This window comes from Muntiacus reevesi, chromosome 22 (assembly GCF_963930625.1).
Source record: "Muntiacus reevesi chromosome 22, mMunRee1.1, whole genome shotgun sequence".
Taxonomy (NCBI): domain Eukaryota; kingdom Metazoa; phylum Chordata; class Mammalia; order Artiodactyla; family Cervidae; genus Muntiacus; species Muntiacus reevesi.
In genome coordinates, this window is record NC_089270.1 from 15012310 (window position 1) to 15037554 (window position 25245).

General features: G+C 36.8%; 1 protein-coding gene across 11 annotated transcripts in view; it reads right to left on the minus strand.

Moving 5' to 3' along the window:
* Positions 1–25245, minus strand: part of PTPN13 (protein tyrosine phosphatase non-receptor type 13) — a 217145-nt gene that overhangs the window by 56336 nt on the left and 135564 nt on the right. For 7 of the 11 annotated variants that reach the window (XM_065914102.1, XM_065914101.1, XM_065914100.1 and 4 more), the window contains 10 exons: positions 22690–22764; positions 22397–22571; positions 20057–20210; positions 19660–19798; positions 18780–18932; positions 15035–15217; positions 11935–12097; positions 6886–7303; positions 6649–6746; positions 4962–5018 (listed from right to left, as the gene is read on the minus strand). In XM_065914102.1, the coding sequence (XP_065770174.1) occupies positions 4962–5018; positions 6649–6746; positions 6886–7303; positions 11935–12097; positions 15035–15217; positions 18780–18932; positions 19660–19798; positions 20057–20210; positions 22397–22571; positions 22690–22764 (1615 nt within the window). The remainder of the gene's footprint in view (positions 1–4961; positions 5019–6648; positions 6747–6885; positions 7304–11934; positions 12098–15034; positions 15218–18779; positions 18933–19659; positions 19799–20056; positions 20211–22396; positions 22572–22689; positions 22765–25245) is intronic. The other 4 variants (XM_065914110.1, XM_065914109.1, XM_065914108.1 and 1 more) reach the window with 2 other exon arrangements.

A 25245-nucleotide genomic window follows, 5' to 3' on the forward strand; every position in this document is an offset into this window, starting at 1 on the left:
GGATTTAGAAAAGGCAGAGGAATAAGAGATTGAATTGCTGAAACCTGTTTGATCACAGAAAAAGTTACAGAATTCCAGAAAAATATCTGCTTCTGTTGCATTGACTATGCTAAAGCCTTTGACTGTGTGGATCACAACAAACTGTGGAAAATTCTGAAAGAGATGGGAATACCAGACCACCTGACCTGCCTTTTGAGAAACCTGTATGCAGGTCAAGAAGCAACAGATAGAACTGAACATGGAACATCAGACTGGTTCCAAATAGGAAAAGGAGTACGTCAAGGCTGTATATTGTCACCCTGCTTATTTAACTCATATGCAGAGTACATCATGAGAAATGCTTGGCTGGAGGAAGCACAAACTGGAATCAAAATTGCCAGGAGAAATAACAGTAAGCTCAGAGATGCAGATGACATTACCTTTATGGCAGAAAGGGAAGAGGAACTAAAGAACCTCTTGATGAGGGTGAAAGAGGAGAGTAAAAAGCTGGCTTAAAACTCAACATTCAGAAAATGAAGATCATGGCTTCCGGTCCCATCACTTCATGCCAAATAGATGGGGAAACAAGAAGAACAGTGACAGACTTTATTTTTTTGGGCTCCAAAATCACTGCAGATGGTGACTACACCCATGAAACTAAAAGACGCTTGCTCCTTTGAAGAAAAGCTATGACAAACCTAGACAGCATATTAAAAAGCAGAGACATTACTTTGCCAACAAAGATCTGTCTAGTCAAAGCTATGGTTTTTCCATTATTCATGTATGGATATGAAAGTTGGACCATAAACAAGTCTGAGTGCTGAAGAATTGAAGCTATTGAACTGTGGTGTTGGAGAAGACTAGTGATAGTCCCTTGGACTGCAAGGAGATCAAACCAGTCCATCCTAAAGGAGATCAATCCTGAATATTCATTGGAAGGACTGATACTGAAGCTGCAGCTGTAATACTTCGGCCACCTGATGAGAAGTGCCAACTCATTAGAAATGACCCTGAAGCTGGGAAAGATTGAAGGGAGAAGGGGACGCAGAGGATGAGATGGTTGGATGGTATCACTGACTCAATGAAGGTGAGTTTTAGCAAGTTCTAGGAGTTGGTGAAGGACAGGGTGCCCTGGCATGCTGCAGTCCATGGGGTTGTAGAGTGGGACACAACTCTGCGACTGAACAAGAACATGTCAATTATTGTATAGCAAAGGAAGTAAAATATACAATTGAGAAAAGACAGTCTCTTCAATAACTGAAGCTTAAAAAAACTGGAATAGTACATGTCAAATAATGAGATTAGAACATTTCCTCATACCATGTACAAAAGTAAACCCCAAATGGATAAAAAAAAAAACCTAAAACCATAAAAGTCCTGGATGAGAACATAGGCAGAACCACACTTTGACATAAACTGTAGTAATATTTTTTTGGATATGTCTTCTCAGGCAAATGACATAAAAGCAAAAATGAACAAATAAGACCTAATTAAATTTAAGAACTTCTGCAAAGGAAACCACTGACAAAATGAAAAGGTAATCTACTGAATGAGAGAAAGTATTTTGTAAATATGACCCTCAAGGGATAATATCCAAAATATATAACTCATACAACTCAATATAAAAAACACAACCAAAAAAAAAAAAAAAAAAAAATGACCCAAAGGCCTGAAAAGACATTTTTCCAAAGAAGACATACAAATGGTCAACAGGCACATAAAAAGATACTTGAAATCAGTAATCATCAGAAATGCAGACTAAAACCACAATGAACTATCACCTCACACCTGTCAAAATGGCTACATGCAATAAAAGTCTACAAAAATTAAATGCTGTTGGGGGTGTGGAGAAAAGAGAATCCTTGTACACTGTTGGTGGGAATGTAAAATGGTGCAGCCACTATGGAAAACAATATGGATGTTTCTCAAAAACCTAAAAACAGAACTATCACATGACCCAGCAATTCCACTCCTGGGTATATATCCAGGAAAAACAAAATCACTAATTCAAGAATACACATGTACCCCAAAGTTCATAGCAGCACAATTTACAAATATCTAAGATACAGAAGCAACCCAAATGTCCATCAACAGAATGAATGGATAAAGAAGATGTGATACACACACACACACACACAAATACACAATGGAATATCACTCAGTTATAAAAAGGAATGAAATTCTGTTATTTGCAGCAATGTGGATGAACCTAGAGAATAAGAATACTGGGTTTAGGGAAATAACTCTGACAGAAAATACATATACCACATGATATCAGTTGTACGTGGAATCTAAAACATAAAACAAATGGATATATATAGCAAAACAGATTCACAGGTATAGGAAACAAACCAGTGGTCACCAGTGGGAAGATGGAATCAGGGAGGGTTGGTAGGGGTGTGGGATTAAGAAACACAAACCATCATGTATAAAGTAGATAAGCAACAAGATGCATTGTACAGTACAGGGAATTATTGCTTTGTAATAACAATAGACATTGCTTCATAATAACTTTTATTGAAATATAAAATACTCTTTACTATGTTGTACTCTAGAAACTAATATATTATAAATCAACTATAATTTTTAAAAAATTTAAAAAAAGAAAAAAAGGTGTATCTTTTTGACAGGTTAAGAAACCTTCTTTTGGGGAGGGGGTAGAAATTACAGTTAATCAAAGGACTAGAATCCTTTCCATATTTGTTTCATGAGATTGGAGGACTCTTGCCTTTTTTCTTTCATTCTCTAAGTTTCTAAGTTTCACACTCTTTATGGGTCTCTGAAAGTTGTGAAAGGTTAAGATTAAATTTTATTCATTGGTCCTTATATTAAGTAATAAATAATTCAGTATTAGTTAATGCTCATTTCTAATGTTCTCCTAATAGTCTTGACAAGTAAAGAAAAACAGTGAAATTAGAATCAAAAAGTCCTATATTTGACCAATGGGCAAGTAACTTCTAAATCTTCAGTTACCTTAATTGGAAAAACATGTTTGCCATGCTCTATTATGTAAAAACTCAATTCTTGACATTAATTAATTCAGGGCTACTTGGAGAGATTCAAGGAGAATCTTAAAGAAAATATAAACTTGTCTGTAAGCCAACACGGGAACACCTCCATGGGAAGGTGGATTGGCCCTGCTGTAGGGGGCAGGTGGGAAAATAAAGGTGCCCAGAGCTTTAAACATAGACCCTACTGTCCACAGGCTGTTCATTTGGTATTCAGGATGTAAGTTCACATTCTTTTCTGTTAGAATCTAAGTAAAGAACATATTTCAGGTTCTCATCCTTGAATAGATTATTATCCAGCTTCTTTCAAAAGTTTAGCCGGGAAAAATAATACCTACAAATAATTAGGCATTATTTTTCTAGGGGACAGTCTAAAGGGTGGTTTAGAGTGTGGGCTCTGGAAACAGACACCCTGCATTTGCATCACAGCACCAGCTTTTGCCAGCCCCATGACATACTGTGCACCTCAACCTCTTTGTTCTTTGGCGTCTCATATGTGAAAAGAAAATAACATTAGACCCACCTCACAGGACTGTTGTGGGACTGGGAGCTAAACATAACAAACTTAGAAAAGTGTTTGGCACATAGTAAGCACCAAGGAACTGTTAGACAATAAGTACAACCATTACAGGCATGTTAATAATTGAGCTCTTTTAGGTATAGAGGTATTCTAACTTCAGTCCATGAAAAACAAACAAAAAAAGCTATATAATAGATTTTTGGTTACCAAAAAGCTATACAACAAGGTCTTAGTAACTTAGGCCCAAGTACAAGTTGACTAACTTTTTCTTTAATCGTATACCCTCAGATTTTTTGAGGATTGACACATTAAAAACTATGAAATGAAAAAAATCTTTATTTGTTCTGAATATTTAAGATATTATAAAAGTAAAAAGATCTACTTTGGGACACAAGTTTGCTTCCAAGAAAAATGTTCTCTTGCATGTGTATTTGTATTTCTATTAGAGAATGAGAATTATACAAAATAATTTACTGGGGTCTGACAGTTTTGGCCTACAAAAATACATTTCATATGGTTCAACCAAAATTCATGCCTTTATTTTTGCCTTGGCTCTCAGGAAAATGAGAACAAAACTTAAAAGTTTCATCAAGTTTAACTATATTAACACTTTTGATTAGCATATATGCTTCCTTCTCATCAGGCTTCTGATTATTTCAACTTTAAGAATTTAAGGGTAAAACGTAAACATTTTTGGAGAAAATATAGTGTATACATAGTGATAATAATATTCTTTAGACCCATGAAAGTTGTTAAAAAATAAAAATAATGTACATGAAAGTAAGCTAAATTCTAAACATTCTGAACCTGAATTCTGAATGACTTTCAAATAATTGCACAAAGTTTTTTTTCCCTACAATTCTGTTTCTTCTCAGATTCTTTCGAAACTCTTTACCTCAACATTTAAAGTCTTCAGATTCTTCCCTAAAGATTTATGGTAAGATTCAATGACAGTCCACATTTAGTTCTTGACCTTCACCTTGACCCCAACACATCCCCAGTCTGAGATTTGTACATTTCCTTGAATCTGGTTATCTTCTCCCATGTCTGCATGTCTTTGATCACATTATGTCCTTGGTCTGAAATACTTATCTATATCATTCTGCCTGAATAAATACTTCTTTTATTTCAAGATTCAGCAGAAGTATCCCTTTCAAATAACTACCTCAGTTAAAGCTCTTTTCAATCAAAATTATCTCCCATCTAAGCTATCTTAGCTCCCCAATTAGTGTCCTTATCTCGAATTTGTCACTTCTTAGTAGTCTACATTACAGGTCCCTTCACATCATCAAAATGCTGAAAACAAAAACTCTCCTTTGACTCCAATGTAAGGCAAGGCCTAAAATCCTTGGCAGGGAATTGAAAAGTATTTATTAGTAGGTCCACGACGCTCTTACAAGGTACAAGAGAAAAAATATGATGGCAATGAGGGGAAAAACATTTTGTAAACCTACCATTTTCTTTTAAGGGTACTTGGGATGAAGAATTTCCAGAACTATGCAAAGTCATTCCTGTAGTATAAATTAAATTATTAGACAGTTTAAAAATGGTCAGATATTATATATAGAAGAAATTTCTTCTGATAAAATAATAAAAATCAATAAAACATCAAGGCAGCAACAATTTGTTATTTACACTCGAAAAACATGTCTTCCCACAATGAACTTTTTTAAAAAAACTACTTTTAATGTCCAAGCATATCAACTTGTTCTGCTGAATAAATTGAAACACAAATGTATTGTTTCTGACAATGACATTTTGATATGTCATATATGAAACGATGAAACTAAAATGATTTTTGAAGGTGTCCAAATTTTAAAAGGAAGTTCAATATTCAAAAAGAATGAATAATCAATCAAAAACAAATACAGCAATTTTCTTTCATGGTTGAATTTTACTTGTGCTTTTCTATGGAATATTTACTACTCAGCAGCTGATATGTGATGAATTTTTATGATGAACAAAGCCTTCCTAAAGAAAATAAGAGTCTGCAAGAGATCTCATTATACATGAACACACTTCGAAAATTACTTTCTAAGAGATTGAATTGGTGGCTTTTTAGGCTATTTTCAATGCATACGGTAACCTATAAGATGGAGTCTTGTCTTTCAGCTATTTAAAGTTTTTTTTTAACCAATTTAATTTAAATTATTGATAGTATAATCTCTGAAAGTTGTAGAAATCTATATTAATGAAGTAATGTGACTTTCTATAAATATTTAACAACTATGGCGTACAGTTCTCTTTGACTTCATTTATTGCACTTATCCCCAATCCAATTACAGGGTGAGAAAATACTTTTTAAACCCTGTGTGCTTAGGGCTAACCAGTCAAATTCAGTTCTAAGGGGGAGTTAATTAGTATTATTTAGTAAAACAACTGCAGCGGGCATCCCTGTTGATCTCTTGTCTCCCTAGTTATTTCCTATTTTGAGTAATCATTCAGACCTTTATGCTTAAATATCCAGTCTTCTGGAAGATGGATTCCCACGTTTTTCCCTTTTAAGATGCACGGAACAATGGGAATCCTTAACTGTTTATAAGGTAGTGTGTGTATGTATGAGCAACACAAATGACTTTTGTCTAAAACAGTTCATAGCTAGCTGGGAGAATCTGAGAAAACTTAAATCAACTAGGAATTTCTACCTAACACCCATAGCACAGTTCATAAAACTTATCTCCTTTTAGGGACAATTCCATTCAGAAGGTACCCTAAATAAACTTTTGTCCATTGTCTCCATTCAGAAAGTACCCTAAATAAACTACTCTTTAAGACATGTAGCATTAGTGGAGTCTACACTCACAGGCTGTAGGGAAAACTCAAAGGCTAGCCAGAGCCATGGCACCAGACTGTCTGGGTTCTCTCGGTAAGACTGTTATGACTTTGAACTGCAACCAAGAGAAAGCAGACAGCCCATGCTGTGAGGCAATCACCTGTTAAATCAACTTTTTGAATTGACTTGGTGCTTTTTATTTTTGTTTGGGTACTTCTTAGGTAGTCTGAAATTTTATATTCCCAAAAAGTTTAGACAATTAGGAAACAGGACCCCAAATTCTAATTTCCTGGTAATTAACACTGTCTCATTCCCTTCACCATGAGCAAGGGATACAGGAGAAAGAAGGTAAGCCAGTTTATGCTGACCTAGAACATATGCTTGTCCAAGGTCTTCAAAGGATGAGGAGTCTGATTCCTGTTTCCTCCTCTCGGGACTTCTATTTAAACTTGCAACAGACTTTGAACTAAAGAGGGAAAAGCAAAGGTGGGAAGGAGGGAAGTGTCAATGTAAAAAAAAAAAATATGGTGAAAATAAATCATCAAAAACAAAAGTATGAAATGTAGAATTTACAAGTAGGTAGTTTGGCTTAATTATATCCTTACTTATTGAGTTTTGTGACTCCTGCCAGAGATTCTGTATCAGATCTCGCCATCTGGTGAAGCGGTTTTCCTACCAACTCCGCCATGGTTTGTGGTGGGGGTTCCGTGTTAACATTGACATTTTTCCGGTGAGGGTAGAGAGAGGCCTGACTGAGATCGTGGTATGATTTACTCATCCCTCTAGGCTTTTCCTCCCATGCAGTTTTGCCACTCTTCTCTTTTGCACTGTTTTGCAATGGCTGGTAAAGCGACAGCTCTGAGCAGGAGAGCCTCTTCAGAATCTCAGCTTGAACCGACAGAGGTCGAACGGCAAGTTTGTTCAGGGTGCTGCTGGCCAGACTACCAGTGCTGACTGCTCGTCCCATATTGAATCCTCTAACGGACTCTGCTTGGAGGTTCAGGCTCCTAAACGAAGCTCTCTCTACAAGGAAACAGGATTGCTTTATGTGATGGAAACACCATAGAACCTTTAGGAGAAGAGCTATTTTAAGAAATAGAAAAAACAGCATGCAGTTTTTACTCATTTTGATTGCCCGCGGAAGTAGGCAACTTTGAGAGTGGCAATCGAGGGTTTTAAAAAGCAGGTGGGAAGATCCTGATTTCCAAACCATCTCTCCACCCCTGTAGCTTTCTCACAGCCAGGGAGGGGCCTGGTCAGCCTTTCCAACTTCAGCTAGTGATCTCGGATTTACTAATGTTTGGGGTTCATTCAGGCTCGTTGACCCTGAGTTTCCAATTATAGTGCTCATTTAGAAAAGAAAATGACATTTGACAGAGAATGGCATTTAACCCTAGGAGTGCCTCTGCTAAAACACCAGGGAACCAAGGATGCGGAGAGGGAAAGATCAAACCTGGACACGCCGATATGGTGTGTTCATGCCTGAAAAAAGTTGTGCAGAGGAGAGTTTTGCCCAGAGAAAACATTCTTATTATAATTTTAAAAGCTTATGGCAGATTGTGGTAATACTTGCACAACTTGGTTAACTATGTGGATATATGAAAAAATCACTAAATTGTGCACTTTAAGTGGGTAAATTGTATGGTATGCGAATTAGATCTCAATAGAACTACTACTAAAAAAAAAACAAAACAAAACCCAAAAACCAAAACCCAAAAAAACCCAAAACAAAAAACCACCCAAAACAAAACAAAAACCTTTTATGGCAAATTTTCTGTCATTTCATTTCAATGTTAATACCACCTTCCCCTCTTGTTGACTTTTTTCCACACAGGTTATGTTTCTGTTAATGAACACATCAATGAGCTGGGATTATCTTTATGCTTAAATTCCTTTCAGTCTTAAATACATATCCAAGTCTTCTTTTTGGGGCTAAATTTACGGATACTTCCTAACAAGTAACTGACCATTCTCTTTTGTGAGAGCCAACGTCATGTTAGTAGTTGAACATCTGGTCTATAAATGAAAGCAATGAATCACAGAATTCTGGCGTCAAAATCCTTTCATGTATATAAAGGATCAGGAGCACAGAATTTCAAATGATTTGGTTGTTCATGCATTAGTAATTCATATCACAAGGCACACACACTGGTCCCCCCATGGAAAGTACCAACCCTGCTTTGCACCCTACAGGGAATTTACAGCTTGACCACTATGTAAACAGTCGCAAAAACTTGTTTTTAAAAAGAAAATGTCAAATGCTGTTGATTTGGATCTTTAGATTCTGTTTCATTTATCTTCTAATTCCTAGGAAAATTAATAATCAGTATTTCATCTCAGGCATAAACAGACAGGAAAAACACTGAAATTCTTTCATGTTCATGCATCAGAATGAAGTTTAAATAAACATGTTCACTGTCACTGGGAAAATTCATCATTTTTTTCTCTGAAGTAGAAGTGAACAGCAAGTTAAAACACGATAGTAAAAAAAAAAAGACTGGTTTTAAAATTACCAGAATAATCTTAAGCTTAAGCTTTTTTTCCCTTAGAACAGATAACATTAATTCTATTTTCTTTGAAAGCAGAGTTTATTCAAAAATACAAAACTGAGTCTTATACAGATTCAGCTGCTGGGAAATCCCTCTCTACCAAATACATTTCCTTACCCTGAACGAAATGTAGACAAATTTTAGCAGGAATAGGATTAGACAGTTCAGTTTAGGTTATGTCTGTTTTGTAAACATACCAAGGATGATGCTATTGAAATCCATTCATAGCTCATTCCTGGGCAGAATATGGCACATATTCATGGAACAGGATAATAAACCAACCATTTATCTACTGTCCTACTGCTTTTCACCTGGAATAGATTCCAACAAGCATCGCCAGGATGGGAAGGACATTAGAATGAACCTATATCCTATTACTAATGTTTCAAATTTGAACTCAAAGGTCACATTCAGTCTGCAATCTACATGATTCTATTGCCTCTTGTACTTGTTTTGCATTTTCTTATATCATCAACTTAATTGTATGCTCTTTGGAAGAGACAGGCTTCATTTATTTTTGTTAACCCATAGCACCTAGCATACTGTCTTATAAGTAGTTAAGTGCTCAGTAAATGATTATTAATCTTAATTCCATGCAGATTAGTTCTTTGGAAAGTTATCAAAAAGAAAGAACACTGGATTAGGAATTAAGAGATCAGGGTCCAGTCTTCTTTGACCTCTAACTATGAGGTGAAGTGAGACAGTGTTTTCTCTGAACCTGTTTCCTCAGCAGTAAAAGTTTGGGCTTAATGGTTTGTGAGGTTCTAGAAAGAACCCATATTCTATGATGCTAAAAAAGCAACATACACTTGTGAGCCCCCATCAACCTCCTATAGATTACACCAGTTATTTTCATTTGTCTAGTACAGACAGTTAAGTAGGCAGATGGTTACTTCTAAGCTGATTCCAAACAGAAAATAATTCCTTTGAAAGCTTACCAAAATCAGGGAATAGATGTAGCGAATACCACCTTAAAGTCCTTTAACATTTGAGTTAGGGATACACAGTTTGTGTTCCAAGGGGCAAAACAGATTCATTGAACATACTTCACGGTTGAAGAAAACAAGACTTTAAAAAGTCAATTACTTTCCTAGGGTCATTCTACTACTACTATTGCTACTACTCCCAGCACCACTATTATTACTAGTGGTGAAGTGAAAGTCACTCAGTTGTGTCTGACTCTCTGCAACCCCATGGACTGCCATGTCTGTAGCCTGCCAGACCCCTCTGTCCATGGAATTCTCCAGGCTAGAATACTGGAGTGGGTAGCTATTCCCTTCTCCAGGGGAATCTTCTCAACACAGGGATTGAACCTAGGTCTCCCGCATTGCGGGCAGATTCTTTACCATCTGAGCCACCAGGGAAGCTCCTTTATTAGTGGTAGCTGTGGTAAAACAATGTTGAAGATGGTGATGAAATAATGATATTTATTCAATACTTATTATTCTGTGCCAGGCACTTTTACATGTATGAATTAATTTCATCTTCACAATAACCTTTTGATGCTGGTATTACCACTATGATAATCATTTTACAGATGGGGAACTAAGGCAGAGAGTTTGAGTGGCCTGACCATGGTTTCAGAGCTTGCAAGTTTATAGAGTGTGGTTTGAACACTGGCAGTGTTGTTCCATAGTCCATGCTCTTAACTACAACACTCCATCGTGGAAATATTGAGGGTGGAAGGCTGGCTTTATGGTTTTGACTCTTCACTACAGCACACTGTACCACCATCTATTATGATGCAACCCTCAATTGTTGCAATTCTGATTTGTATTGAATAGAATATTAGTCCAAGTAGGAATACGGGTAGCTTTGATAAGTTTGATATTTTACTATCCTTTGAAAATACATAAGCACATACACACTTTTTAGCAGAGCAAAGTAGGGAAAGAAAAGGAACAATAAGATCACAGTAGTAGTAGTTATCATATTTTAGCATGCATAAAAATCATTACAGAGGAAAGCCTGTTAAAATGCAGATTCCAGGGACCAAATGCCCAAAGATTGCAATTCACTAAGTTTCAGGCAGGTTTCTGGAATCTTCATTTTTAATAAGTACACAGTCCCTACCATCTTGATTCTGAAAAGATGAGAAACATCTAGTCATAGGTTGCCATCACCCAAGTCTGACCCAACAGGGAATATATCTTTCTGTAAGATTTTAGGACAGGAGAAAGTTTGGGTAAAGAATTCATAGGGCTGTACTGCATATTTAATTTTTTAATCAAATTCTTCAGAATGCTTCACTAAAGTCTCTAAGAACTGACTGTGCAGAACTAGACTTTCTATAACCTTAATCTCTACACGTGGTCTTGGAGCGTAAGCTTTCAATATTTCAGCTCTGATTATTTTCAGAGCTAAACTAGTTTCTTCTGTTGGTTTCTCTTCAAAAGGAAGTGAAATCACTCCCCTGACTGCTCACGTTGGGCACTGTAAGTTATTCACGTCAGTCTCAGAACAGGGATGTGACCAAGTACAACAGAAATTGATCATCCCTAAAACTGTTATGGTACGTAGCTCCCCTTGCTCCCTGCCTTGTTTCCTATATTTTTTCCTCATCTGGAGAGTCCTTCCATTTATTTTCGATCTACCTAACTATTTTTGTCCTTCAAATTTCAATTCAAGTGCGACTACTCTCATACTCTCTCCTTTGATCTCCCTCTCCTCCTGTAATATAGATCACAGAGGCTGTGCAATATAACCTGTTCTTAAAACTCTGACTCTCTCATGTGTGTTACTGTTTCATGTATATTGATCTTTTCTTCCCAGTGTGTAAGCTTACTATGGGTAGAGAATATGACTGAAATTTTTACAGTATTTATTGATACATCGGCTAGCCTAACGATATCATTACATCGGCTAGCCTATTAAGCACAAAATAGTTCAATAGGTACTCCCTGACTCATCAGGGCTGTTTGTTTTCAAAATATCCATGAAATTGATGCCTCGGCTTCATTTACGACACCTTTATGAACTCAACTCAGTCACCTGACATCTACGTATCTTGTCATTTTCATCCTAAACATGGAAGTCCTTTTAAAGTTTGTGGCAAAACTCATGCATTTCCCCTGGAGCCATCTGACACAGTTTGCTCCTCCTTACCAATATCCTGGGCATCTTGGTTGCTCTGTCTTGCTCTCAGTTGCAGCTGGAACTTGTGCTGGGAAGAGCAGAGGTGCAGCAGGTACTGGCATATCTTACTGTTGTCTGTCTGGAAGGCGTGCTTTATTCCATCTGAAGTATTCTGCAACGTGATTTTCTTTTTCTGCAATATTAATCAGGGGTGTTAAAAGTTAGGATATTTCCCTATCTAAAAAAAATTCTAGAAACAATAATGAATAAGCTGAGATGTTATTTTTATTTCACATCATTAGGCATGCATACTCATTGACTTCTATCTACTATAAATATAGAAAAATATAATCCTGTATTGTTAGAAATTCAGAAAATAAATGAAATTAATATTGCTTGCCACTATTAGAAACTGTAGCTTAAGTCAGACTATATAAACTGTATGCCAGCCATCAGTAGAGGGCTTCCCAGGTGGTACAGTGATAAAGGACCTGCTTGCCACTGCAGGGGATGGAAGATACGTGGGTTGATCCTTGGCTTGGGAAGATCCCCTGGAGGAGGAAGTGGCAACCCACTCCAGTATTCTTGCCTGGAGAGTTTCACAGACAAAGGAGCCTGGCAGGCTACTCCATGAGGATGCAAAGAGTTGGACACAACTGAGTGACTTAGCACGAATGCATGAAGCCATGAGCAAGGGGAGCAGATTCCTTTAAAGATTATTGATATTTTGAGTTTACTGCAATGTTTCCAAACACCAGAACTGTTTGAAAAAGAAATGACAAGAAATATATGTTCTAATCCTTTGGATAAAGAAAATGAAGTTCATCAAAAACTGGTATAATATCCAACAATAAGAACTGTGATTCAGTCAAGAAAAATCTTGGTGGCATGAAGGCTGGGCTGGAAGATGTGGGAAATTATGGAAAATGTTGGAATATAAAAGCATCGGATAATGTAACTACAGGGCTCAGAGATGAAACACATCAGTATTTAGAGACAGTGATTCTTGCTAAATTCAGGGAAACGAAGAGAACCACAAATCATTTATACCTCCCTGTTTCTTAAAAAATGAATGTCGCTCATATAAGAGGACATCTTAATTCTGTGACCTATATGCTGGCTTGTAGCGATCCATATGCCTTAAAAGATGCCGTTAAAGATGAGCATTCATCATGTCAGGGATCTAAGACTAATGTCTCTGGAGAATGGCTCGAGCCCAGTTAGATTCTGCTGTAGCTCCTGACTTCTTCTACTCTATAAATTATTCCCTCTATTTCATGTCCTTTGTCTTTATGTCAAATGCATAAATATGTTCAGGCAAGTCAAATTTCACAGACTCACAAAAGATGTAACAGAGTATTACTCAAATTCTGTTATGAAGAGATGGCAAGTGCCATCTCCATGATTCCTGGGTCTTAAAAACAAAATAAGGCTATTAAATTCTTGCTAGATGTTGTTACCAATGAGATCTGGGGGACCCTGTTTACTCTGTTAAAAAGAAAAAAAGGAGGTCACCAAGTCTTAGAGAGGAGTTCAAGACACAGTAGCACCAAACTAGCACGCTGACTACCAGTAGTTTACGTAGTAACTCTTCAAATAGCTGGGGAATTTTCTTCCTAACAAACATTGACCTTTACCACTACCAAGTAATTCACAAGGATGTTGAACTCCACTGCTGTACGGGTTTGAAACAAATCCTAAGAGTATTGGTTCTAAATGTTAACTGATGGATGAAAAAGAAATGTGCCTAGGGGAATTCAGTGGTAAGAGATGAGAAGGGAAAAGGGTGACTTTTCCATCTCTCCAAAGGCCAGTGGAAGAAAAAAAGGAGAGTTTAAAAAGAGCGCTCTGTGCTAGCGAGAACTTCATGATAAACAAGAGCTGTTGAAGATGGGAATAGTTTGTGGGGAAATGTGGCTTATTTTTTATTACTAGAGATCTTTAAAAATGAGCTCATCAGAGTTTGTTCTATTTTTATTGCAGGGCTGATGTGACAGCTGGGAAACGACAGAGTGCTGAATGCTGGATGATTATTTGATTTGTTGCCTTTTCAAAACTGGTCCAAATTAGATTTATTTTTAATTAATCTACGGTTTCTTCTAAGCACTTGCTCTGCCAGCATTTCCATTGGGGAAGGTAACTTAAACCGAGGTAATTTCCTGGTCTTGACAATCTTGGGAAGATGAGGATGATCTGGGCTTTCCCGAGTGAATACATTATTATCTGGTTATCTTAGTGGTGACTTTGGGTTTCACAGGAAATCAACCAACTAACCAGACTGAAATCTAGAACTGATTTCAAAGTTCTAGTTTGAAGATTATCCAGAGTCAGCTGGGACCTTCATATTGCATCCTTATAAACATTGCTCTTCTGAGACCACTGTTGTTCCTAAGTTGTGTCTGACTCTTTGTGACACTGTGGACTGCAGCACACCAGGCTCCTCTGAGCCTGAGACCTCAGCCCAAATATGTACTAAAGATGTCAGTAGTCCCTGAACACTCTTAAGGAAACAAATACCTGAACAGATTTTTGGTTTACCTCTTGGTACATCAATGTTTAGATTTTCCATCTACACCCCAAACCAAATATGCCTATCTTTCATAAACATGCTTTTCTAAAAACCACTTTCCTAACTTTATCTCCAGAGACTACACCCCAAAACTGAAAACTGTAGAAAACCTTGAGGCTAATTTTAAAAGTCAGTAAACCTCTGGACCACTGAGACTCAAATACAGTTGTTGTGAGGGGCCTATTACTGAGCTAGACCAAGGTCACTGCAGTTGAGGTAATTATCAATCTTAAATACATTAGTAGATTTTCTCCATGTGAGAAGTTCTGAATTAACAGAGAAGTCAACTTGGTTGTAATTTAACTAAAGTTAACTGAGCATATAACCAGCTAAGAATTCTTTTAAAAATCACCTCCTGAGGAAACCAAAAACAAAATCTCAATAATACTTCCTACAACCAAGAAAGAAGAGTTAAATAGTATTAAGACATAAAGATAAGCCCTACTGAATGCTAGAGTCATTTAAGGAACGTTCATTTAAGGAAAGTCAATTAATATGTTACATTGGAAATCAGCAACACCTATTTAAATGTAGAATCAAAAGAGGTTAAAATGGACATACAGAAAAAGAAATCTTCTTGGTTTCCCGCCACGGAAAGCGAAGGACCAGTGTGCGAACTCCATTGTGAACCTCAAACACGAGGACACCTTTAGAGCAGACTCCAAGCAGTATTCCTGTTTGTGACTTTTTCTCAGGGTGTACCCGGTGAAAATGAACTCCGTATTCTGTCAGTCTTTGGCAGACCTGTTGGAACAATACCATAACATAGCAATGCACCTTGGCAAAAGGTGACGGAAAGAATCAGTAGCTGTATTAGTGTTGTTTAATATGGAAAGGGTAGTATCCTAAACAAATGTTGCTGGAATTGGAAATTCACATGTCAAGAAAATGAATCTTGACCCTTACTTTACCAATACATGAAAGTTACCCCCAAAAGGATGAGACTTAAATATATGACAAAATTTATATATTAGTTATAATTTATAGCTAAAAACCATAAAATTTAGAAAATCTTCATGGCTGTGAATTAGACAAAGATTTCTTAGATGGGGCATAAAAGGTAGGAACCATAGAAGAAAAAATTGGTAAGCTGAAACTTCATTAACATTAGAAGCTTCTGCTCTTCGAAAGTCATAGATAAGAAAACAAAGGTAAGTCACAGACCAGGAATATATATATATATAGAATAGACATCTGATAAAGGAATTGCATCTACAATATACAAAGAACATGTACTTCTCAACCAAAAAACACATATCCAGATACAAAAGTGGGCAACAGATTTTATTAGACACTTCAACAAAGAACATATATGAATAACAAATAAACACATAAAACGATGCTGAAAATAACAGTAATTAGGGAAATACAAATTAAAACCACAATCATATACCTCTACTTACCTACTTTAATAGCTAAAAAGAAAAAAAAAAACCTGAACATACCAAGTGCTATTCAGGGTACAGAGCAACTGGAAGTTCCATACGTTACTGGCTGTAGTGCAAAACTGTACAACCACTTGAGAACAATTTGGTAATTTTGTAGAAGTTAAATACACACGTACCATAGATCCCATCAAACCTAATGTTAAATATTCACTTGAGAGAGAAAAACAAAACAAAACCATATGTTCATGCAAAAATCAGTCTATGAGTATTGACATCAGCTTTTTATCCATTAACTAAAGAAATGGTAAACAAAAATTGCTGCATATCCGTACAACAGAAAACTACTCAGTCACAAATAAGCAAACTACTATATACACCACGGGTGGTGGTGCTAGTGGTAAAGAATCCGCCTGCCAGTGCAGGAGATGTAGGAGACCTGGGTTTGATCTCTGGGTCAGGAAGAACCCCTGGAGTAGACCATGGCAGCCCACTCCAGTATCCTTGCCTGGAGAATCCCATGGACAGAGGAGCCTGGGGGCTACAGTCCATGGGGTCGCAAAAGGGTCAGACACAACCAAGTGACTGAACACCACAGACATCACACCACAGATGAACCTCAAAAACATTATTTTAAGTAAAAAGAGGCACACAGAAGACTAGGTGATACATGATTCTTTCAGTGAAATCCTAGAAAAGAAAAATGATGGTGATAGAACACAAATCAGGAGTTGCCAGGGGTTAGGAGTGGGGGAAGGGACCGATTAGAAAGCAGCATGAGGGAACTTTCTGGTGTTGGAAATGTGTTATGTTGGGGGCTGGCAAACTTTTTATTTAACGGGCCAAATATTTTAGGCTTTGTGGGTCATATGATATCTGCTGTAGATACTTAACTCTGCTGTTGCAGTGTGAGAGCAGATACAGGCCATATGGAAACAAATAAGTTTGGCCAAGTTCCGATAAAGCTTTACTTACAAAATAGGCAGGCCACAGTTTGCTAACCCATGCTCTTTACCACGATTGCGGAGAGGCTGCTCAACTATATGTTGTTGTTTAGTCACTAAGTCGTGTCCAACTCTTTTGCAACCTCATGGACTGTAGCCTGCCAGACTCCTCTGTCCATGGGATTCTCCAGGCAAGAATACTGGAGTGGGTTGCCATTTCCTTCTCCAGGGGATCTTCCTGACCCAGGGATTGAAACTGTGTCTCCTGCGTTGTCTGGTGGGTTCTTTACCGCTCAGCCAGGAAAGCCCTGCCCAACTAACTGTACATGTATCTTCAAAACTCACTGAATCGAACATTTAAAAGTGGTCAGTTTTATTATATGTAAATTATACCTCAATAAAGCAGATTTACAAAAAGAAAAATTTTTTCAAAGGCAATATGATATGTAACAGAAGGGTAACCTTGGAAGGGTATATTAATGAGATTAAAAAAATTCTTATGTTAGAAGAAGCATGCTCAGGCTAAAGAGAAAAGGAGGAACAGGATACATTATTAGGAGGAGAAGGGCAACCTACTATGCACTAAGCACCCTACTTAGAGGGAGACAATGGAAACTCAGAGAGGTTTTCAGTACATTGTCCACATTCACCCCGCTGGCTGAAACAAGAATTCAAATGAAAGACTGTCTGAAAATCCCCATGCAAAATTGTTCCACTGTGCTAATGTCTTCTACCTTTGTTGACAAAAATCTAACTTGATATTTATTTCCTGCAAGTGTAAAAAATGTAATAATTGAGGGAAAAAAAATAAGCACATAATGTAATGTCTTTAAAAGCAGACTCACCTTAAACAAAACAAACCATGAATCCTAGATTAAATGTGGCGTGAGTCTGTGAATGAAACCCTTTCACAGGTATTTGTAGGGCTGGGAAACCTGGCTCCCTTATCACAGAGCAGCCAGGTTAAGGAACACTGTTACATCCTGGGGAGCAGTAAGACAAGAATGCTCTGAAATTTCTCTTTCCAATAGAATATTATCATGTATTTGTTATTCATATTGGAAGCACTGTCTTTTCTAATCATAAATGCAGTATTAGACATCTGATGTCCCCCATGGCTCAGCAGTAAAAGAATCCACCTGCAATGCAGGAGATGATGGTTCCATCCCTGGGTCAGAAAGATCCCTTGGAGGAGGGTTTGGCAGCCCACTCCAGTATTCTTGTCTGGAGAATCCCAGGGACAGAGAAACCTGGCAGGCTACAGTCCACGGGGTTGCAAAGAGTTGGACACCACTGAAGCGACTGAGCAAACACACACACATGCATCTGAGGTCTTACAGGTAGCTGGTGGCAGAACCAGAGATACAAATCACTCTTTCTAACCCCCAGTCCCCTGAATGAATTAGTTGGCATTAATGGAAAGGCTATTTTTTTAGAAGATTTAATTGACTCTTAAGCTTTTTTTTCTTTCAAAAAAGCAAAACAACTCTAGAATTCACTTGAACTTGTCCCTCTTAATCAGGTGGTCACAAAATTATTTATTCTTTACAACATATCTTGATTTTTAAAAAAATTTTTTAAATTATGAAAGTATGTTAACACATTTAAAGGAGACTTGGAAAATACCTAACAAAGTTACACATAGTTTCACTATTTATTACAATATACATCTTGATTTTGAGAGTATAAAAAAGGATAAAAGAATATAATCCCTACTCAGACAGACATGCGTTCAAACCACAGCTGTGATGCACATTCCAGCCACTGACTTTGGGAACACTATGTCTCCTCTCTGACCCTCAGGTCCCTCTTTAACAAAATGAGAATTAAAATACTATGGTTTTAGCCAGGAATAAATAAGAGATGAAGCACACTGCCTCAGTTATTGGCACCTGAGTTTCTAGATATATGGCCTCCAACATTTCTTGTTTTCTTTGAAAAATTACAGTTTTATCATTTGTAACCGGGCATGCTTACCTTTAAAAATTCTAACTCTGTCTCTTTTTCAGAAGCTCCCACGTAGGTATTGTGCAATTTGGGTAGCTCTTCTTTAATATAGGACAAATCAAGTTTCTCCATCACTCGTGGAGGCAAGTAATGTTCCAGTCTAAAATACGACACGCCATGCACCTAGGAAGGAGAGTGGCTTGGTAAGAAGGTCTCTGCTCGCTTCCTCCAGTTTTAAAGCTCTTGCCTCAACCAAGAGGTCAGCGACGCCTCGTCACACTTCTCTCTGAGGAGTGAGTTTTAGAAAAAGTACAGGAGTCTTTCTCTTTTATTCAGTGAGGCAGAACAGAAAGACTGAACTGATCGGTAAGCCTGAAGAAAGCCTGACAACCTCAGACCAAACGTCCCTGAAGGTAAGGGTCACTGCTGTGATGGGTGCTACTGGAGTGGCAGTCTCTTCCAATTCCCTGCTTCCTCTCAGGTCCGTGTATATTCAGGGGCACTTGGCCTTGAGCATGTGTTCCCACACAGAGAGCTCTGCGAGGTTCTCAGCCACAAGGATCCATGGACAAGGTGGAAGACCCCTCTGATCCAGATTTGGCTGGAAACCCTTATGTCTAGTATCTGTGAGTTAGAAATAGGGAGCTAGGAAGTTAAGTACTAGATATCCCAAAACTCTGAAACAGGATAATTTTAAAAAGAAAGAAGGAAAGAAAGAAAGAAAGAAATCCCATACTATATGATTTTAAATAACCAATATACATGGGGAACTTTGTCATTCTGAGGCACTGAACTAGCCTCAAAACCTCCAGATCTAAACAGTAAACATTCACAGGTTGAGTCTTTAATCATGCTAAGGAGAAGAACACCAATGCAAAATAATTGTCCCACAGAAAAAAATAAATCGTACCTCCGGTTGATAATCCCCATACTCAGCTTGGAGAGCCAAGGATGCTAGCAATAAAGAAGTCTCATCATCACAGTGTATCCTCTCCTCCAAGATGTCTTTTCGCAGCTGAAGATAATACTGATGACAGGTCAGAGTGTGTCTGGGAAAATAAATACACACACAAAACATCCAGGCTATTGATCTTGAAGCCTGGGTGACTTTTTTTACTGGCATATAAGTTTAGTTGCCAAGATGGCTTACGATTAAGCATGAGAAATGAATAAATGATGTGGAAATATTTCTTTTATGATAAAGAAGACTTTATCAATGGTCAGAAGCAAATAATTCAGTATCAGTAAATTCAAGGGTCAAAAGACCAGAGGCCAAAAGAGAAACAGAGAAACGCTTGTGTACTCACTGTATCAGACTAACATCATCCATGAAAAATTTAATTCGGAAAAACAAAGTAAAGTTAATGGAGGCTTTGCTCTTTTTCTTTGGTTCTTCTTTCCATCCCTCTGGGGCCACTTTGGTTAATTTTAGATCAGAATCAACAAAGAAATATTCATTATCTAGAACAGAATGAGAAATATTCAGATAAAATAAAAACACTTTCATGTTGCCTTTTACTTTCTTCATTTTGTGGTCAGACTTGCACAAAACAGTTTCATACTGTTAACAGGATTGTTAAGAAGCGTGGCAGGGAATTCTGATACACTGCTATGGATGGCAGGCAGTATGGCTCTCCTGAAGATAGAGAGACTTGGATTCAACTTCTAGCCACATTATTTACTACCTGTGAAATACTAAGTAAATTATGTAACCTATCCAGACATCAGTATTCTTGTCTGCAAAATCAGGATAGTGTTAATTTCTGCTTTTTAGGATTGTTCTAGAGATCAAGTGACATAATGGATATAAAACACTTGGTAGTTTAAAGCATGTGGCAAGTGGTAAGCATTCAACAAATATTAGCTAGTATCTGTTATACTTGAGCTATTATTGAAACCGAGGAGGAACAATAACCATCATTTTATTTTTAGCTTTCATCTCATCATTTAGCTTGACTCTCCTAATAAAAGATTAGTCAGTAAAATCTGATTTATCCAGCATGTTTAAGAAATTAGGTACAATTTAAATAAAAATTCTGACTAATTGAATATTTTTATATAGATAGTATTACATGTTTATGTGCTTTCCAGGTGGCGCTAGTGGTAAAGAATCTGCCTGCCAATGCAGGAGATGCAAGAGACGTGGATTCGAACCCTGGGTGGGGAAGATTCCCTGGAGTAGGAAATGGCAACCCACTCCAATATTCTTGCCTGGAAAACTCCATGGACAGAAGAGCCTGGCAGTTAATAGTCCACGGAGCTGCAAAGAGTTGGACTCGACTGAGTGATTGAGCACTTTTTACAGGATTAGTCTAAAATAGTAATTAGTAAAGTGAGAGAACATCAGTACACACTAACTGAATATTTATTGGATGATTTTACAAAATCAATTGTTTGTTTTTAAGAAACAAGAATTCAATAAACTAAGTAGAAAGACATTTCTTGTATGAAGAAGACAGTGTTATCCTGATCTTGAAGGGTTTCAGGGTGATTTGACCCTTCAATTGTAATTTATTGTACTTTGTTGTCAAGCTTTTTATTTTGAGGTAAACAGGAATCTGAAATATTGAAGAGAAATTTATAAATATAGTAACTTATTAAAGAAATATTTAGTAAAACCCAACTCCAAAGGGTTTCTTATTGCTATGGCAATTCTAATTGATAAATACAGCAGCTTCTACCGAATCTGTGTTCTGAGACCACAGTGGTTGTGAATGTCAAAGGTTAGCAGACGTAATGTTTAAAAAATGTGAAAAGACTTAGTTTCAGTCATCAACTGATAACATTTAAAAAAGAGACTGTCTCCACAGGGAGCAAGAGTGAGAGCAGTGAAAAAGCAAATGTAATAAATTATTAATACTAGTGGAATCTGAATAAAGAGTCCTGGGGAATTTTTGACTATTCTTGAAAATCTTTCTCCATGTCTGAAATTCTGCAATAATAACAAAAAATTTTTAATGCTGTCTTTGTGTGAATAAATTACTTATTTCTAACAAATACTTAAGTTTGTGTCAAAAAAAAATTAAGAAAGGCATCGTGTGTTTCTTGGAGAGTAAGTTGAAGGATTTGACATGGAGATTCGGAAATAGGGTCTTGCTATATATTCAAACTCATATTAGCAGCACACTGATTTCTAAAGTACATATATGGGTAAAATAATGATCTCCAAAATATAACAATTAAAATATATTATATAGCCAATGCCAGAGAAAAATCTTCATGGCTGGGTACAGAAGATGCTAAAAAGACACAGCTATTAAGACAATGCACCAAGTTAGGAAAAGAGAGTTCCTAACTCCTACTTCTCAATGCTGACATATCCATGTAGTTAGTATTTCCCAAGGGCTTCCCTGGTGGCTCAGTTGGTAAAGAATCCGTGGGCAATGCAGGAGACCTGGGTTTGATCCCTGGGTCAGGAAGATCCTCTGGAGAAGGAAATCGCAACTCACTTCAGTATTCTTGCCTAGAAAATCCCATGGACAGAGGAGTCTGGCGAGCTATAGTCCACGGAATCGCAAACAGGTGGACATGACTTAGCGACTAAACCACCACCAATATTTCCCAAAAGAAGGTTAGGTTGAACAGGTATAGGAGGTCACTGTTGACAGGTTTCCATGTTCTACCCTGAATTTAAAATGTCTTGGTACCTTTGAGGGTAGCTAAGGCAAACAAATGATGTTCCACTAAGCCAATATGGGCCACGACCATATCAAATACATCTTTACAAATTGTTTTGGTATCACAAGTCAGTTCCAGCCTCTGTCCATTGAGAAGCATTATGTTTACTTTTCTTCGGTTATCTTCATTCTTCCCTTTCTTGGTCTACAATTGAAAAAAATGAATGGCAGTTATCAGTGTAAAGATTAAAAGAATTTTAACTGCTTAAAAAATCACTACCAAAATTATTTTCTCAGAGTGACAAAGTGGTTTTATTACTTACGAGGATAGACCGTGGCAAATCCAAAGATATAAATGGTTCAATTGTCATTTTCACAAACTCAGGACCAAAAAAATTCTGTGAATCATAGAAGAGGAATCAATAGTTATTATCACTTATTGTAGCTCTTTCCTTGAAAGGAAAATAATGTAATAATAATAATAGCAATCTACATGTAAGGTCATCATATTAGAACTAGAGATTGGAAACAAATGTATAACTTTCGATAAAGAAGTACAGCGGAATTATCAAAACAAGGCTGGAATGTGCCTTACACTGTAAATAGAAGTTTTATCAGCTTTGAATTCTACCAGAGGTGTAAAATATAAAGCCCAGCTTTATACTGTTTTACATAAATAAAGGTTTTCATGTTTTGGACTCCAGGTAGACCCAAACTCACTCTCTCTCAAAAAAAAACCAGCAGTCTCATTTATTGAAGTAATATAGGGTTATCAAGTTTATATAAGGATTTGATTTTCTATTGCTAATGTGAAAAGTAATTGAATAGAATCTTATTATTTCAGAGAGTGACATTCAATTTGTCCTAAAACAAGTCTTCTATTGGACCACACCTGCTGTGTGACTACAAAAGACACATTCACCTATAACCAAATTCTCAGAACCCTGTATTCTTTTGTTCTAATTAGTGGCAATTAGGGATATTATCCCTGGAGAAGGAAACGGCAATCTACTCCTGTGTTCTTGCCTGGGAAATCCCATGGAAAGAGGATACTGGCGGGCTACAGTCCATGGGGTCGCAAAAGAGTCGGACATGATGGAGTGACTTAGCATGCATGCAGGGTTATTTTAGGTGTCATGGTCTCTGCTCCGCACTGCTGCCTCTACTATGAAAATAATATCTCAGGAGCTAGGAGAAGTAGACTCCACACTCTGCATTCACTACTTTTCAATCTACTCTTTCCCTTTACGTCTTATGCATCCAGGGGTTTCTGCCTAGAGGGAAGAATTGGTTGAAAATATAACTTAAAACAAGCTGGGAAAAAAAAAAAAAAAAAAAAAAAAAAAAAAAACAAGCTGGAGTCCAAGCGGGGAGCAGGATTCAAATAGACTGAAACATGACATCCAAAGGGGAAAAAATGTAGAACGAACACAGGGCTAATCTTGAGGCCAAAGGCAGGTGGTCTATGTGTTTGTGTGTGTGCACCCATAAATATATGGAGATTTATTTTTGTTGGTTTCTTCTTTGTATCTTCTCTGCACAGTTCATTTGGTTACTTGACGTGGGAATTCTATCCAATCAACGGAGTGTGGAACATGTGACCGATACCACTTAGGTAAAAGTTTAACCTCAAGCATTTGTTAATTTTCAGTGAACCAGCAGGACACATTTTAAATAGGAATAGAAATAGAATAGAAGAAATGACAATGGTCTGCCATGTTAAAGGCAGAATCTGATACAGATCAACTAAGGCAACTGAGTGTGAACACTAAAATGTGTCTACGCCAAAAATAATCTAGAAAAAAATAAAAAGTTATGTTTTAGAAAAGAATGTTAATTCAATTGTGAAATCGTTCCTCTGAATACTAGAACTCTTTTTTCAGCCTCAGAAATGTATCCTTCCTCCTTTATTTATTTGGCCACACTCTACAGTTGAAGTGTGGAGTCCTAGTCACTGGACCGCTAGGAATTTTCCCTTTTTGTTCATTTTTTTCTTTTTCTTTTTAAGAAAAAATACTATGTGGTTCTTCAATGATCAGCAGTTCAAATTCTCTAGTCACTGAAAAAAGAGTATGTATTTTTTAAAAAAGCCAGACAGCATTGCCTAAAAGGAAACCCAAGTTTTTAGTGAGATGATATAGAACAGTGGTATACTATAAAGGTACAGAATATCACTTATGACTCTTTAATGTAACAAAATTCTGTATCAGTTCTCTGAAACTATGATTTAGGAAAAAGATGTGTATATATGTGTGCCCCTTATGCTTTATGTGTGCCTTTAATTATTGGTAACCCATGCTATCCTGACTGCTGATTAATTTTGACAAATGTATTGGTTATAATGATAAATTGATGAAGTCTTAGGGAATTTCTTTCTCTTGGCTTAAATTTGAGTTATATTTTATTGAAATCTAATAACTTTAAAACTGGAATCTGTCTTATAAATTACAACTCAATTCCACATTTTAAAAACTGGCATAGTGAGACGCAAAACAGTTTTAAAATATGCATAGATATCATATTAGAAATGAAATTATTAGAAACTGAATCCAAGTCTCTTAATTTGTAGTTCAGTGTAATTTTCACCACGCAACACTTTTCTTCTTAGAAAACTAGGAGGAAAAATTTGAATTCTGTCAATTTTATGGTATACAAATTTGCTTTTAAGAAGACTGTTTGAAATAAGCAACAAAACCCAAAATGGAATAGGATAATATACTTTCTTAGCATAGGACTAGAGAGAAAAAAAAATCACTTTAGATTTTATCACTTTTACTATTATTTACTTTGCTTTTGAAGAATTATTTGTAAAGCAACAGTACAAACGAGATATTGCTTCATCTATCAAATTGGTGATGATTAAAAAAAAGAATGATACT